Source organism: Populus trichocarpa, chromosome 1 (genome assembly GCF_000002775.5).
Source record: "Populus trichocarpa isolate Nisqually-1 chromosome 1, P.trichocarpa_v4.1, whole genome shotgun sequence".
In the NCBI taxonomy this organism is placed as follows: domain Eukaryota; kingdom Viridiplantae; phylum Streptophyta; class Magnoliopsida; order Malpighiales; family Salicaceae; genus Populus; species Populus trichocarpa.
Genome location: NC_037285.2, coordinates 660097 through 674010, shown reverse-complemented (window position 1 = coordinate 674010; position 13914 = coordinate 660097). Strand labels below are relative to the sequence as shown.

At 35.6% G+C, this 13914-nt stretch overlaps 3 protein-coding genes across 13 annotated transcripts; 2 read left to right on the top strand and 1 right to left on the bottom strand.

The window, feature by feature from the left end:
• The first annotated feature begins 223 nt into the window (after positions 1–223).
• LOC112327808 (metal tolerance protein 4) lies at positions 224–6711 on the top strand. 9 transcript variants are annotated; one of them, XM_052456763.1, is made up of 7 exons: positions 224–564; positions 4778–4947; positions 5108–5306; positions 5568–5746; positions 5842–5992; positions 6066–6196; positions 6298–6711. In XM_052456763.1, exons 1-7 carry the CDS (start codon positions 363–365, stop codon positions 6475–6477), a joined length of 1212 nt encoding a protein of 403 aa, XP_052312723.1. In that variant the 5' UTR covers positions 224–362; the 3' UTR covers positions 6478–6711. The 9 variants fall into 9 exon arrangements, with proteins under 9 accessions (XP_052312723.1, XP_052312725.1, XP_024458208.2 ...); XM_052456765.1 differs by lacking the exon at positions 4778–4947 and adding an exon at positions 693–862 and having other exon boundaries at positions 225–564; XM_024602440.2 differs by lacking the exons at positions 4778–4947; positions 5108–5306; positions 5568–5746; ... (1 more) ...; positions 6066–6196; positions 6298–6711 and adding exons at positions 693–862; positions 1023–1221; positions 1483–1661; ... (1 more) ...; positions 1981–2111; positions 2197–2642 and having other exon boundaries at positions 242–564.
• Positions 6712–8903: 2192 nt separating this feature from the next.
• Positions 8904–9978, top strand: LOC7483266 (metal tolerance protein 4). Its single transcript, XM_024587401.2, has 4 exons — positions 8904–9011; positions 9084–9234; positions 9350–9432; positions 9805–9978. The coding sequence occupies exons 1-4, from the start codon at positions 8904–8906 to the stop codon at positions 9976–9978; spliced, it is 516 nt and encodes a 171-aa protein (XP_024443169.2).
• Positions 9206–13831, bottom strand: LOC7483265 (protein PHOTOSYSTEM I ASSEMBLY 2, chloroplastic). Of its 3 annotated transcripts, none has more exons than XM_024602489.2 (6): positions 13643–13831; positions 13135–13241; positions 12557–12722; positions 12295–12387; positions 10949–11079; positions 9206–9630 (listed from the first exon to the last, which is right to left on the bottom strand). In XM_024602489.2, the coding sequence occupies exons 1-5, from the start codon at positions 13725–13727 to the stop codon at positions 10949–10951; spliced, it is 582 nt and encodes a 193-aa protein (XP_024458257.1). In that variant the 5' UTR covers positions 13728–13831; the 3' UTR covers positions 9206–9630. The 3 variants fall into 3 exon arrangements, with proteins under 3 accessions (XP_024458257.1, XP_024458252.1, XP_002297652.1); XM_024602484.2 differs by lacking the exon at positions 9206–9630 and adding an exon at positions 10090–10405; XM_002297616.4 differs by lacking the exon at positions 9206–9630 and adding an exon at positions 10455–10718.
• Between the last annotated feature and the right edge of the window lie 83 nt (positions 13832–13914).

Here is a 13914-nt window from a genome sequence, read left to right as displayed (position 1 = left end):
TCATATGATGGTCACTGGAGGCTTACATGGTCGTTAATTTTAGGGCTCGTGGGATTAATCGAGGTGCGCGCAAGCTGGCCCGAACACCTACATTAAACTAAAAAAAAAAAAAAGCGCGAAAAAATCTTGCACAAGTAATTGACATTCTGGGTATGTTCCTAAAGTATTCTGCAATAGTCAAAACTCGCGAAGGCATATACCGCTAAAAAAGTCAACAGCTACTAATAGCTGCATCATATCCTAGTTTTTAAGCATCAAGGCGAGCATCTTCATGCCGCCTCTTTGTACAAAAATATCAGCAAAAGATATACCTATATTTATAGATATTTCTGCTGGAACTGGAATCAATTGTTTGGAACCAGATGGAGGGGAATTCAGGTTCTGGCCCAAAAACACCATTGTTGATGGGTGAAGGAAGAAGAAGCAGGAGACTGAGTAGAAGGAATTCAGTGAACTCGCTGAGGTCTAATTTTGTGGCAAAATTGCCTGATAAGGTAAGATCTGGCCTGGATACTGAGTCCCCTTATCAGATCAATTTATCCAAAACAACAGGCTTAACAGAAGGTAATCGGTCCTTGGTATGTGATAATTATTCAAGGTTGCATACTCACTAGTTCTTCAATCCAAGAACAGAGCTTTTTTGACTCTTTGCACTAGTTTTTGAATGTTTTGTTGTTTCAATCTTCTTACAGGGGAAAAGGAATATTATGAAAAGCAAATGGATACGCTGAAATCCTTTGAGGATGTTGATATTCTAATGGGAAATGACAAAGACAATGAGGATGATGATGAAGAGCAAGCTCGACATGAAAAGGCTATGAAGATATCTAACTATGCAAACATAGTATTGCTGGCATTTAAGGTGTAGTTTTATCACCATTTGGTTCTCCAAGGTCAATCAAACTCCAAAATGTTTTAGTTTCTTCTTTTTCTGCACTTAATTTTGTTAAAAAATTTGTTTTGGCCTGTGTGATCAATCTCTTATTCCAATTGTTAAAGATGGAGATATGCATAGTGTGCAGATATATGCTACTATAAAGACTGGATCTTTGGCCATAGCAGCGTCGACGCTGGATTCTCTGCTTGATCTTATGGCTGGTGGCATTCTTTGGTTCACTCACTTGTCAATGAAAAAAATAAATATCTACAAGTATCCTATTGGAAAATTGAGGGTGCAGCCAGTGGGGATAGTTATCTTTGCTGCTATCATGGCTACACTTGGTATGTTAACCAGCTGCAACTAGCAAATTTTTCTTTTTTTATTCCTTTTGCGTAACAAATCTATATATCCTTTTAGTTTCTTTCGATACAACTTTGTTTGTAACGTGGAAATTTTGCATCTTGACATGTTTGATTTCATGGTGAGTGATAACTTGGCAAAACAAGGAGCTAGAACTAGGAACAGAAAAACTAACCTAATGTGAATGGCAAATTGATTTCTTCATAGAACAGGGTTTGTCATTCTGATTCATTTCCTTACAGGGTTTCAGATTTTGATACAGGCCGTCGAACAACTAATTCAACACAAACCTACTGAGAAAATGTCTTCTAATCAGTTATTGTGGTTATATGCAATAATGCTAAGTGCAACGGCAGTAAAGCTTGCCCTTTGGTTATACTGCAGAAGTTCAAGAAATGAGATTGTCCGTGCCTATGCAAAGGTTTTGTTCCTGACCTTGTCACTGAAAAAGCTTGGTGTCTTTTAGTTCTGGACTTGTTGTCACCAGTTCTAACTAAATCAAATGCTAATGTTCAGGATCACTATTTCGATGTAGTAACGAATATAGTAGGATTGATTGCAGCCGTTCTTGGCAATAAGTTCTACTGGTGGATCGACCCTGCAGGTGCCATCCTCCTTGCAGTTTACACAATTATAAATTGGTCTGGAACTGTTGTGGAAAACGCAGGTACCTTCTTCACCAATATAGTCCTCCTTGAATACACCAAGTTTTCTAACCATTCATGCACCTTTTTATGCAGTTTCACTTGTTGGACAATCTGCACCTCCTGAATTCCTGCAGAAGTTGACATATCTTGTTATCAGGCATCCTCTAGTCCAGCGCATTGAGATGATCCGAGCCTACACCTTTGGTGTTCTTTATTTTGTAGAGGTTGGTTATGCTATATGGAACTCGTTACAAGTTTTAGCGCATCCTTTTCTTTAAGCATGTAACAGTTTGTGCTACCTTGATACAGGTAGATATTGAACTCCCGGAAGAACTGCCACTAAAGGAAGCACATGTTATTGGTGAGACTTTGCAAAATAAGATTGAGAAATTGACCGAGGTTGAGAGAGCATTTGTTCATCTTGATTTCGAATGTGACCATAAACCAGAACATATAGTTCTAAGCAAGCTGCCTGGCAATGATCCTTGACTTTTGGAGCTCCTCCCATGCATCCTTGCCCTTATTTCTACTTTTTCCTACTTGTTTCCGTAGTCACCTATGTTGCAAAGCAATGCTACTTTCGGAGTATGGATGATTGTAATTTACATCAGGCTTGTAGAATCACTATTATTTTTGTGGGTTTTTTTGTAAATTTATTTAGTTTTTGGAGTTGAAACAAGTAATTTGTATTCTCTGGTCAGAGGCTGTTACAGAGCCTTTGAATTTGCTGTTAATCAGAGGACTAATTAAGCCAACATTAGGCTTCTTGTACAATAAAAAAGCAATATGGGGTAGGTCATGCAAATAGGATCCTAGGGTTTGGTAAGTGATATTACTTGATAAATAACTATAAATTATACTTTTCATATGCTAATGAACTATAATTAATAATGATGGTGAAAGAATTATTTTTTTTGTAATGGAAGGGGAAAAGGGTTTTGTATGGAGGGATGAAAAAAAAATAATGGGACCAAAAGGAGAGAGTGCTGCTGTATCCAGTCGAAATTTTTTAAGTTATAAACTTGAAGAATTATTGTCAATACAAAAATAAAGGATTCATGTTTAAGCAACAATTCAGTTATAAATCATCTCTACTTCTGTTGTTTAAGAATGAGCCAATAAAAATTTATCATTATATTTCACGTCTTGGAACAGGTTGACATTGAACTTCCAGAAGAGCTGCCTCTAAAGGAAGCACACACCATTGGAGAGACATTGCAGAACAAGATTGAGAAACTCCCAGAAGTTGAGCGGGCATTCGTTCATCTTGATTTTGAATGTGAGCACAAACCAGAGCACTCTGTTCTCAGCAGGTTACCCAACAGTTAGCATTGGTCTATATATAGATAGATAACATCATGTGCAAATGCGTAGTCAGAGTTGGCGTTGGTTTCATTTGTCTCGTAAAAGGTTACAAACCTGGGATCCAGTGTTTCCCTTTCATGGTGAATCAGTTTATCCAGTTAAGGAATTGAATGAAGACTATACAACAAGGGAACCCTACTTTTGTATAATGAGGTACTCGTAGCGTTTTAAACAGGGCAGACAGCTAGTTTGATCCACAAAAGTCAAGTTGTTGTTATACATGTTTGTAGTGGAACTTGAAAGCCTACTACTTTCTTATAGCTACTTTTGTTTGGGTTTGTCATTAATATTCTTTACCAAAATTTCTCCTAGGCCAAATATTTTAGCTAGTCTTTGATGAGAACCTGTTAGGTTTAGATTTTTTTTGCATAAAGCAATGGAAATACGATGTTGAAGATTTTTCATGGATGTAAATTTTGATTTAATTGTTAGAACGGGTTAAAATTTTGCTAGAAATTTTTAAAGATTTTATTTTTTTTTAGAGTTAAAATTTCATAACAATCAAATATCATAAAGGCTTCATGATAATGTCCAGAAATTACTATTTAGAATTTGTTATTTTCCTCTAATTAATTTAAGATTTTTTTATTTGATTTACAGTTTTATTATTATTATTCCAGTTTTGTTTAGAATTTTTTAATAGTATATAAACAGTATAGAAGAATTGTAATAAAGAGTTTATTATATGATGAAATATTCATGATAAAATTTTGAATAAAAATTTGTGGTGCGACTAAATTAGATAGAATTTTATGTTGCATGTTCTTTTATTTTTCTGTCTTTAAATCACATGGGCAGGGACCGATATTGAATTAATATTCTATATTTTTTTTATGTAAAACTTGATGTTGGACTTTAAAGGGTAAATATGGAAATAAAAATGAACCGTTTTCGGGGTCCATGACCTCTTATCAGGAAAAAGAGCGAAAAATTCTTGCACAAGTAATTGACATTCTGGGTATGTTCCTAAAGTATTCTGCAATAGTCAAAACTTGCGAAGGCAAATACCGCTAAAAAAGTCAACAGCTACTAATAGCTGATCATATCCTAGTTTTTAAGCAACAAGGCGAGCATCTTCATGCCGCCTCTTTGTACAAAAATATCAGCGAAAGATCTTTGTACAAAAATATCAGCAAAAGATATACCTATATTTATAGATATTTCTGCTGGAACTGGAATCAATTGTTTGGATCCAGATGGAGGGGAATTCAGGTTCTGGCCCGAAAACACCATTGTTAATGGGTGAAGGAAGAAGAAGCAGGAGACTGAGTGGAAGGAATTCAGTGAACTCGCTGAGGTCTAATTTTGTGGCAAAATTGCCTGATAAGGTAAGATCTGGCCTGGATACTGAGTCCCCTTATCAGATCAATTTATCCAAAACAACAGGCTTAACAGAAGGTAATCGGTCCTTGGTATGTGATAATTATTCAAGGTTGCATACTCACTAGTTCTTCAATCCAAGGACAGAACTTGTTGACTCTTTGCACAAGTTTTTGAATGTTTTGTTGTTTCAATCTTTTTACAGGGGAAAAGGAATATTATGAAAAGCAAATGGATACGCTGAAATCCTTTGAGGATGTTGATATTCTAATGGGAAATGACAACGACAATGAGGATGATGATGAAGACCAAGCTCGACATGAAAAGGCTATGAAGATATCTAACTATGCAAACATAGTATTGCTGGCATTTAAGGTGTAGTTTTATCACCATTTGGTTCTCCAAGGTCAATCAAACTCCAAAAACTTCTAGTTTCTTCTTTTTCTGCACTTTATTTTGTTAAAAAATTGGTTTTGGCCTGTGTGATCAATCTCTTATTCCAATTGTTAAAGATGGAGATATGCATAGTGTGCAGATATATGCTACTATAAAGACTGGATCTTTGGCCGTAGCAGCGTCGACGCTGGATTCTCTGCTTGATCTTATGGCTGGTGGCATTCTTTGGTTCACTCACTTGTCAATGAAAAAAATAAATATCTACAAGTATCCTATTGGAAAATTGAGGGTGCAGCCAGTGGGGATTGTTATCTTTGCTGCTATCATGGCTACACTTGGTATGTTAACCAGCTGCAACTAGCAATTTTTTCTTTTTTTATTCCTTTTGCGTATCAAATCTATGTATCCTTTTAGTTTCTTTCGATACAACTTTGTTTGTAACGTGGAAATTTTGCATCTTGACATGTTTGATTTCATGGTGAGTGATAACTTGGCAAAACAAGGAGCTAGAACTAGGAACAGAAAAACTAACCTAATGTGAATGGCAAATTGATTTCTTCATAGAACAGGGTTCGTCATTCTGATTCATTTCCTTACAGGGTTTCAGATTTTGACAAAGGCCGTCGAACAACTAATTCAACACAAACATACTGAGAAAATGTCTTCTAATCAGTTTTTGTGGTTATATGCAATAATGCTAAGTGCAACGGCAGTAAAGCTTGCCCTTTGGTTATACTGCAGAAGTTCAAGAAATGAGATTGTCCGTGCCTATGCAAAGGTTTTGTTCCTGTTCTTGTCACTGAAAAAGCTTTGTGTCTTTTAGTTCTGGACTTGTTGTCACCAGTTCTAACTAAATCAAATGCCAATGTTCAGGATCACTATTTCGATGTAGTAACGAATATAGTAGGATTGATTGCAGCTGTTCTTGGCAATAAGTTCTACTGGTGGATGGACCCTACAGGTGCCATCCTCCTTGCAGTTTACACAATTATAAATTGGTCTGGAACTGTTGTGGAAAACGCAGGTACCTTCTTCACCAATATAGTCCTCCTTGAATGCACCAAGTTTTCTAACCATGCATGCACTTCTTTATGCAGTTTCACTTGTTGGACAATCTGCACCTCATGAATTCCTGCAGAAGTTGACATATCTTGTCATCAGGCATCCTCTAGTCCAGCGCATCGAGATGATCCGAGCCTACACCTTTGGTGTTCTTTATTTTGTAGAGGTTAGTTATGCTATATGGAATTCTCATTAACATCGAATCGTTACAAGTTTTAGCGCATCCTTTTCTTTAAGCCTGTAACGATTTGTGCTACCTTGGAACAGGTAGATATTGAACTCCCGGAAGAACTGCCACTAAAGGAAGCACATGTTATTGGTGAGACTTTGCAAAATAAGATTGAGAAATTGACTGAGGTTGAGAGAGCTTTTGTTCATCTTGATTTTGAATGTGACCATAAACCAGAACATATAGTTCTACGCAAGCTGCCTGGCAATGATCCTTGACTTTTGGAGCTCCTCCCATGCATCCTTGCCCTTATTTCTACCTTTTCTTACTTGTTTCCGTAGTCATCTATGTTGCAAAGCAATGCTACTTTCGGAGTATGGATGATTGTAATTTACATCAGGCTTGTACAATCAATATGATTTTTGTGGGTTTTTTTGTAAATTTATTTAGTTTTTGGAGTTGAAACAAGTAATATGTATTCTCTGGTTAAAGGCTGTTGCAGAGCCTGTGAATTCGCTGTTGATCAGAGGACTAATTAAGCCAACCTTAGGCTTCTTGTACAATAAAAAAGCAACATGGGGTAGGACATGCAAATAGGATCTTAGGGTTTGGTAAGTAATATTACTTGTATAATTAACTATAAATTATACTTTTCATATGCTAATGAACTATAATTAATAATGATGGTGAAAGAATTATATTTTTGTAATGGAAGGGGAAAAGGGTTTTGGGTGGAGGGATGAAAAAACAAATTGCCGCTGTATCCAAAAAGAGAGATTGCTGCTGTATCCAGTTGAAAATTTGTAAGTTGTAAACTTGAAGAATTATTGTCAATACAAAAATAAAGGATTCATGTTTAATCAACAATTCAGTTATAATTTTCCACCCAATTTTATTCCACTTTCTACGTCATGTTCAATCATAAATAATATTTTTTCTGATGATTATCTTCAACTTATCACTACCGCATCTTCTTTTTTTTCACCACTTCCATGATTACTTCACCATTATTATACCATTACTTTATTTATTATTACCATTAAAAAATATTATTTTTAATTAAAAAATATTGTTTTTAAATTTGAACAGGCCTAATAGATCCACTCGGGACATGAACCAACCAACCTGGCAACCCGGGTTAAAGAAAGAATAGAAAAAAAAAAATTTAGTTGGCTTAAGTCTATAATCTAGATTGACTTGGTCAACTGGGGCCTAACCGGTTTGAAACTCAATAATCAATCTTTTGATTTTTTTTTTAGATTTTTTTTATATTTTGATTTAAATTATTAAATTCAAAATCAAATATCATCGTACTATTGATGGTATAATCTAACAATTAAACTTTTTTAAATATGATTTTGTTTATAAAAACAAATTTTTATAAGATCAGTATTCTTATGTTTGGATAATAAAGTTTAAGATCAAAATGTTAAGCTTTCAAACTAAAAGACCAAAAACAAAAGGGAGAAAAATTCTTTAGGCTAAAATCTTAACAAGGCGGGTATTCAACAGTAAAAAAAAAATTGCACGGCTGCCTCCTTGTTAAATTTGATCTCTAAATTATCATTTTTTTCACAGGAATATTTCAATTCAATGCATAACACTGGAATAACTCAATAAAAATCAAATTAAATTATCAAATTTAAAATTCAAGTCAACTTAATCTAGATGGATAAAATTAAAAAAAAAATGTTTAGTTATTAAAAATCGCAAAAAGAATAAAAGGATTGAGAAACACTGTGAAACGAGTTTTGGTCAACAGTGTTTCTACAAGATATATCTTTTTAGGTTTCTGCAGCTTCCGTGCCTGTTTTTTGCTGGAGTTAATGACAGTGAGCTTCCGTGACTGTTTTGCGCTAGAGACAGAGAGGAAATCCAAGAACCGGGTCAAGAGTTTGATAAGAATCCGAATGGAGGATAATTCGGATTTGCTGGGCTGTTGTGTATGTGTTTGTTGGTAAAAGTTTAGTACTTGTTTGGTTACTAAGAAAGTGAAAACAAAAAAAAAACAAAAAAAGCTTTTGAGAGCAAAGATAGCTGAAAAGGTATGAGGGTTAATATAAGTGTTTTTATGCATAAAATGGGTTAAAAAGTTGATGACTTGTTTCGTTGCTTGGAAACTGTAGAGAGAATGAAAGGGAAAAGAGTAATTTTGATCAAGTCTTGCTGTTGATTGTTTTTTCACGGGTTTTCATTTCTGCTCTTAGAATTCTGTTTAATTTCTTGGAAACCAAATAGAGATTAATTTCTGTTTTACAGTGATTGAGTTCTTGTCTTTTGTTATGGAATTTATGGTGGTAAAGGAGTACTATGAAAGACAATTCGCCACGTTAAAATCATTCGAGGAAGTTGATACTTTGATGGAAACTGATACAATTTGTGAAGAAGATGATGAAAAATAAAATTAACAAGGGTGTGTTTGTGGTCCATCGGTCAATGATCTAAGTGAGGCAGAATATGAAAATTTAAACACACAATGATCTGTGTGAGGCAGAATATGAAAATTTAAACTCGATTGTGTTTATAATTTTTTTTCATCAATCACGATCTTGGTTTAACTTCCCTTGATAAGCATAGACTTTCGAAGGAGTAGAATTTTGGTACCTAACACTCATTCTTCATAGGCTTTTCAGATATTGATCCAAGCTGCTGAAGAGCTTATTGTAAATGAACCACGTCCAAAGATATTCTCATATCAACTACAATGGCTTTACATGATAATGGTAAGTTGGTAACTGCTACTGTGGGGAAACTAGCTCTTTGGATTTACTGTAGAAGCTCAGGAAACAGTATTGCCCGTGCTTATGCAAAGGTTTTCGGCTCTACTTTCTAAATAATTAGCTTTTTGTTATTGAGCTGCTAATGATCAGATTCTGACATCCAGGATCACTATTTTGACGTGGTGACGAATGCGGTAGGATTAGTTGCTGCTGTTCTTGGGGATAAATATTACTGGTGGATTGACCCTGCTGGAGCTATTCTTCTTGCAATTTACACAATTACAAATTGGTCTGGAACTGCTTTTGAAAATGCAGGTATCACTTTTCATTCGTGGTTGTTTTGGAAGGAAGCAGATAGAGTGATAGGCAGATAAGGTTATTCCTGTTAGACATATCTGCCAGCATTCTAAAGATGGGCTGCTTGTTGCAGTTTCTCTTGCTGGGAAATCAGTTTCTCCCGAAATCTTGCAGAAATTGACATATCTTGTCACAAGGCACCCTCAAGTCGAGCGTGTAAGCACTAAGCACAGTCCGTGCTTGTTGATTTGGAGTTCTTTATTTCGTAGAGGTAAGCATGCCATACATAATTGTTATTTAGTATTGCTTGTTGAGTGAATTGTCTTGCAATAAGGATCTTCCACTCTGCTGATTTGAACACTGGATTTTTTGGCTTGTTATGACTCGATCGTCCTTGTCCAAATGTTGTGATGCCTGCGGTATGACATAAGTTTTGGTCATCAAATTGGCAAACCTTTGAACTGTCTTCTGTCTACCTTCGTGAAGTCAAAAGGGTTTATTAATCAAATTTTCAAGAGGGGAATTTGCCAAGTCTATATTATATGTATGATTTAACATCTCTACTTCTGTTTCCCCCTCTGGAAACAGGTTGACATTGAACTTCCAGAAGAGCTACCTCTAAAGGAAGCACACGCTATTGGAGAGACATTGCAGAGCAAGATTGAGAAGCTCCCAGAAGTTGAGCGGGCATTCGTTCATCTTGATGACGAATGTGAACACAAACTGGAGCACACTGTTCTCAGCAGGTTACCTAATGGATAGCCCTGGTCTAGTGGGAATACTAGACCCGCACCGCATGTTATGGCACGTGTACTAACAAAGATGACAGAAGATTACCCAACCCACTACTTATTTATTGGGAGATTGAGCACGTACAAGCCAATGTTATTAGTTTTTTATTTGAGTTTATTAATTAGATTTAATTTTTTTTATTTAGTTTGACAATTTTATTTAGTGGGCTATGAGTACAATCGTTGGTGGTGTTTAGGGATACTATTTATATGCTATTTTTCTACATTGCAGAGTTGCAGAATTCACCTCCTCCCTTTTCTCTTCTCTTCTCCTCTCCAGCTCCCACTTCCTCTTTCCATTTCTTCTTTCTCTTCTCTTCTTTCTTTTCTATTCAAATCTTACATTGTCCCGATTCAGCTTTTAGTATCAAAGCCTCGAGTTCTAGTTGTTCCTACAACTAAACAATCCATTACAAAAAAAAAAAAAAATTGCTCAAATTCCAGAAATTCAGTAACAGTTTGTAAACCTTATAATTAGGGGGCTCTCATAAAAAAAAAATTGTGTCATCAAACTTATTACATATATAAAAATTTCAAGCTCTCAATTAATGGTGTCAAATTCAAACAGCTCTCAAACCTATTATATATAACAGGAGTGTTCAAAACTCCTTTTAAGAATTTTGTCTGAAGATGTGAAATTTGATTTTCTGCCTTGGACCTCCCATCTCTTTTAAATGGTCAAGCTGCAATCTAACATAGCCTTTGGATTTGCTGTTGATCAAAGGACTAATTAAGAGTGAAGCCCATGAAAAGATGTTGGTTGATCAACCATTATGGCTTTACGTACTCATGAAAATTGCCACATAATTATAGTTTTCAGGTTAGAATCTGTTCTTTACCCCTCTATGAAAAGAAGAATGCTATAAAGTACCGGTTGTTCCTAGAATACAACAAACAAAAATTTACCGAGAGTTGTAGAGAAGAACAAAATGATGACTTACTTAAGAACCAGGCAGTATCCGACCATTGTACATCTTATCAAGTAATTGCCGTGCATCAGGCCTCCTTAGAAGACCTTTGTTATTTGGTAAACCAGTACCTAAACAAACAGGACAAACGAGTTTCCCTCGACCTGCACACGCCAAGCACTGGTGGTCATTTCTCACAGAAAAATAAACTATCAAGAATACTGTAGGCAAAAAGAGAGAAGAGGGTAAAGAATTCATGGCTAAAAGTGGTAACGATAACAGTTATGCATTTGGTGTTGGAAAAGGAGAATAAGAAACTTTTACCATACAACGATCTTTAATGTCAAAACAAACATTTTTGAAGCTATATAGCAGCGTGACCAGTTTCTCAAACAGGAAAAAAAAATATGCAGCATGTGATTTTAAAAATGTCTAGCTAACCATAAGTTACAGGTACAGGCTAAAGTTCTAGACTTGATACTTGGCTGTTAAATCTTTTTCACATTTCAGCATGTTGAACAGAAAAAATAGGTTCTGAAGTATTGTTTGTATAATTTCTAGGGATCAATTTAGCTTCTTGTGATGTTCCACTAATGAATAAGAGGGTGTGCTATGTACTGACTTTGAACTAAAGGGAGGAGCAGTAAGCTATAAGAAAACTCAACTGGTATATGGGACTTGTTTGCAACTCATGATAGAGATTGGAAGATGTAGCTTTTACAGAAGCTCTTAGATCTTGTACACCAATATGCAGCAATGTTTCCAACATATTTTACTCTAAACTTGAAAACCAACAACTTGTTGAGACGACAATGTTTGGAAGTTTTGCTAAAACGTGTCTTTAGTTTGAGTCCCAGTTTATCCAGCAACCTTATATTCAATAAACTATAAGGCTGGCCTCATTGACGCATAATGGTTACTTCCGTCAACAGCTGGCTGATACGTCTATCACAGAATTTCTGATGAGGGAAATTCCAAACTTTCCAAATGTTTCCCTAATTCTTATATCTTCAAAATACTTTTGGAGTCCAAAGGGCTTTAATCTCTGGTTGATTCATCGTCAGAAATCAGATGCTCAAAGAACCACTATGAACATGTTTCTATAGAGCAGCGATATAAAGAAGCTTGCTGAAATGAGGCATGTCTGGATTTTCTAATTCAGGGATATTCAGAATGACACATATTACATGCCGAGATATACTTAACTTATGTCCGGTTTATCATTCCTGCATTCAAATGCTGATAAAAAATGGAATATTTCTCATCTCCAAGTAATGCAAAATGAAAACAAAGAAGGAGAAAGCGTAAAAACAAGTACCGGAATATATATAATCTCAGGTGCTAATATAAAGACGGAGCATCAGACAGAGAATATGTACCATAACAATTTGGACATTCTGTAAACTCATAAACATCTTTAGCTCGTTTTCTGTTGAGGGCTTTCCATTTTCCGGTACCACCGCACATATCACCTATATAAAAGGTAAATCAACATCTTGCAGGCCAGTTTAAAAGGCGAGATGAATTTTGAATTAAAACTTTAAAGATCCCTAGTATGCTAAAAAAACGCAAACTTGACAAAACTAAGATCACATTAAGAAAAATGCAGAGAACACAAGATAAAAGCAAAAGAATACTTACAAAGTACAGCACCACTGCCCAAACAATTCCGGCATACAGGTCTTTCTTTTCCATCCATGGCAATTGCTTTTGGGATCGAAATGGAAGTTGCTGAAGTACCGATTAAAACTAAGGTTGAACACAAGCAAGAAAGACACTGGCGCCTTGATGTTGACAATTGAGATTCCTGTTGCAAAAAATGGGATATTGCTGAATAGAAGATCAACATCTCGTATTCTATCATAGACTTATTGTAGACCTTGTACATCAGTAAGAACTATAAACATAAGCATTCTAAGTTTTCTGCTTAACGAAGACAACCTCTCCGCTACAAAATCATTACAAGTATTCTGTTCTTTTACTATACAATAGCTAATCTGTTAAGATTTAAAAGTGATTCCTCTATTATCCCATTTCATCGAGGGCTGGCTTCGATGCCCCCTAAAATTGAAAAGTGTGGTTTTCTCCCTAAGAACATCACTTAAGAATGAGAAGAACCTACAAGCATAAATATAAGTAAAATCATGAATAACATTGTTTCAAAAATTAAGAAAATTGATTACAAAGAAAGACAAATTCGACATAGAGAAAACACAAACCTTCATCTTGATTGACTGTGATGGGTCATCGAAACCTCCAGAGGACGAGGAGCTTTCATCTTCCAAACTTGATTTCACACGAATCCCAACTGGCTTCACATTAAGTACTATGTATACATGTTAAAAACAGACATCATAGTTAGAACAACACTGTCTTGTCTACCAACAAACCGTACATGAGAGCAAACACTGATATCCATCAATTGAACTACGAAAAACACCATGAGGAAACAGATGGAAGCTAGTTCAAACATGTTTAAGTTCTCACATAATTATAGTTACTATGTGGCAAATTCTCATACATGCTGACAAGAACTGAACTATAGACGACTGGAAAACAAGAACTAAACTAGGAAAGCAAAACCTAAGCAATAAAAACAAAGTTCACAAGCCAAGAAGATTCAACAGCATGTATATAAAAGAAAGTAAGAGACAGTTTTCAAGAAGCTGAAATTCACTTATGGGGGTGCTTAAAAAAGAGACAGAGAGAGAGAGAGTTTAGTCTTACAGTGGTGCTGGGAGGGTTTAGAGTATAAAGACAGGCGTTCTGGGAAAACTGAGAGATGAGAAGTAGATAATAATGACGATGCCATTCTCTCTATCTCTATCTCTCTGAGACAAAATCAGTTTCTCTTTTCATATCGGGTGTGTAAATGTAATCTACGGAGGACATGGGAGACGAGAACTTGTGGAGGGAGATGGCTGTTCAGATAATTAAAAAAATGGTGACGTGAATCATGTATCAGCCATTTGATTGGATATTTGGATGGCTGGTATTTT

What these genes read in the sequence shown, in the direction of transcription:
- LOC112327808 (XM_052456763.1), top strand. Translation starts at nt 363, where the DNA reads ATGGAGGGGAATTCAGGTTCTGGCCCAAAAACACCATTGTTGATGGGT. An exon ending in AACAACAGGCTTAACAGAAG is followed by an intron (nt 565 to 4,777) that starts GTAATCGGTCCT and finishes ATCTTTTTACAG; the next exon opens with GGGAAAAGGAATATTATGAA. An exon ending in TTGTCCGTGCCTATGCAAAG is followed by an intron (nt 5,747 to 5,841) that starts GTTTTGTTCCTG and finishes GCCAATGTTCAG; the next exon opens with GATCACTATTTCGATGTAGT.
- LOC7483266 (XM_024587401.2), top strand. Translation starts at nt 8,904, where the DNA reads ATGGCTTTACATGATAATGGTAAGTTGGTAACTGCTACTGTGGGGAAA. An exon ending in TTGCCCGTGCTTATGCAAAG is followed by an intron (nt 9,012 to 9,083) that starts GTTTTCGGCTCT and finishes TCTGACATCCAG; the next exon opens with GATCACTATTTTGACGTGGT. An exon ending in GGCACCCTCAAGTCGAGCGT is followed by an intron (nt 9,433 to 9,804) that starts GTAAGCACTAAG and finishes CTCTGGAAACAG; the next exon opens with GTTGACATTGAACTTCCAGA.
- LOC7483265 (XM_024602489.2), bottom strand. Translation starts at nt 13,727, where the DNA reads ATGGCATCGTCATTATTATCTACTTCTCATCTCTCAGTTTTCCCAGAA. An exon ending in TAAACCCTCCCAGCACCACT is followed by an intron (nt 13,242 to 13,642) that starts GTAAGACTAAAC and finishes ATGTATACATAG; the next exon opens with TACTTAATGTGAAGCCAGTT. An exon ending in CACAGTCAATCAAGATGAAG is followed by an intron (nt 12,723 to 13,134) that starts GTTTGTGTTTTC and finishes TTTTTGCAACAG; the next exon opens with GAATCTCAATTGTCAACATC.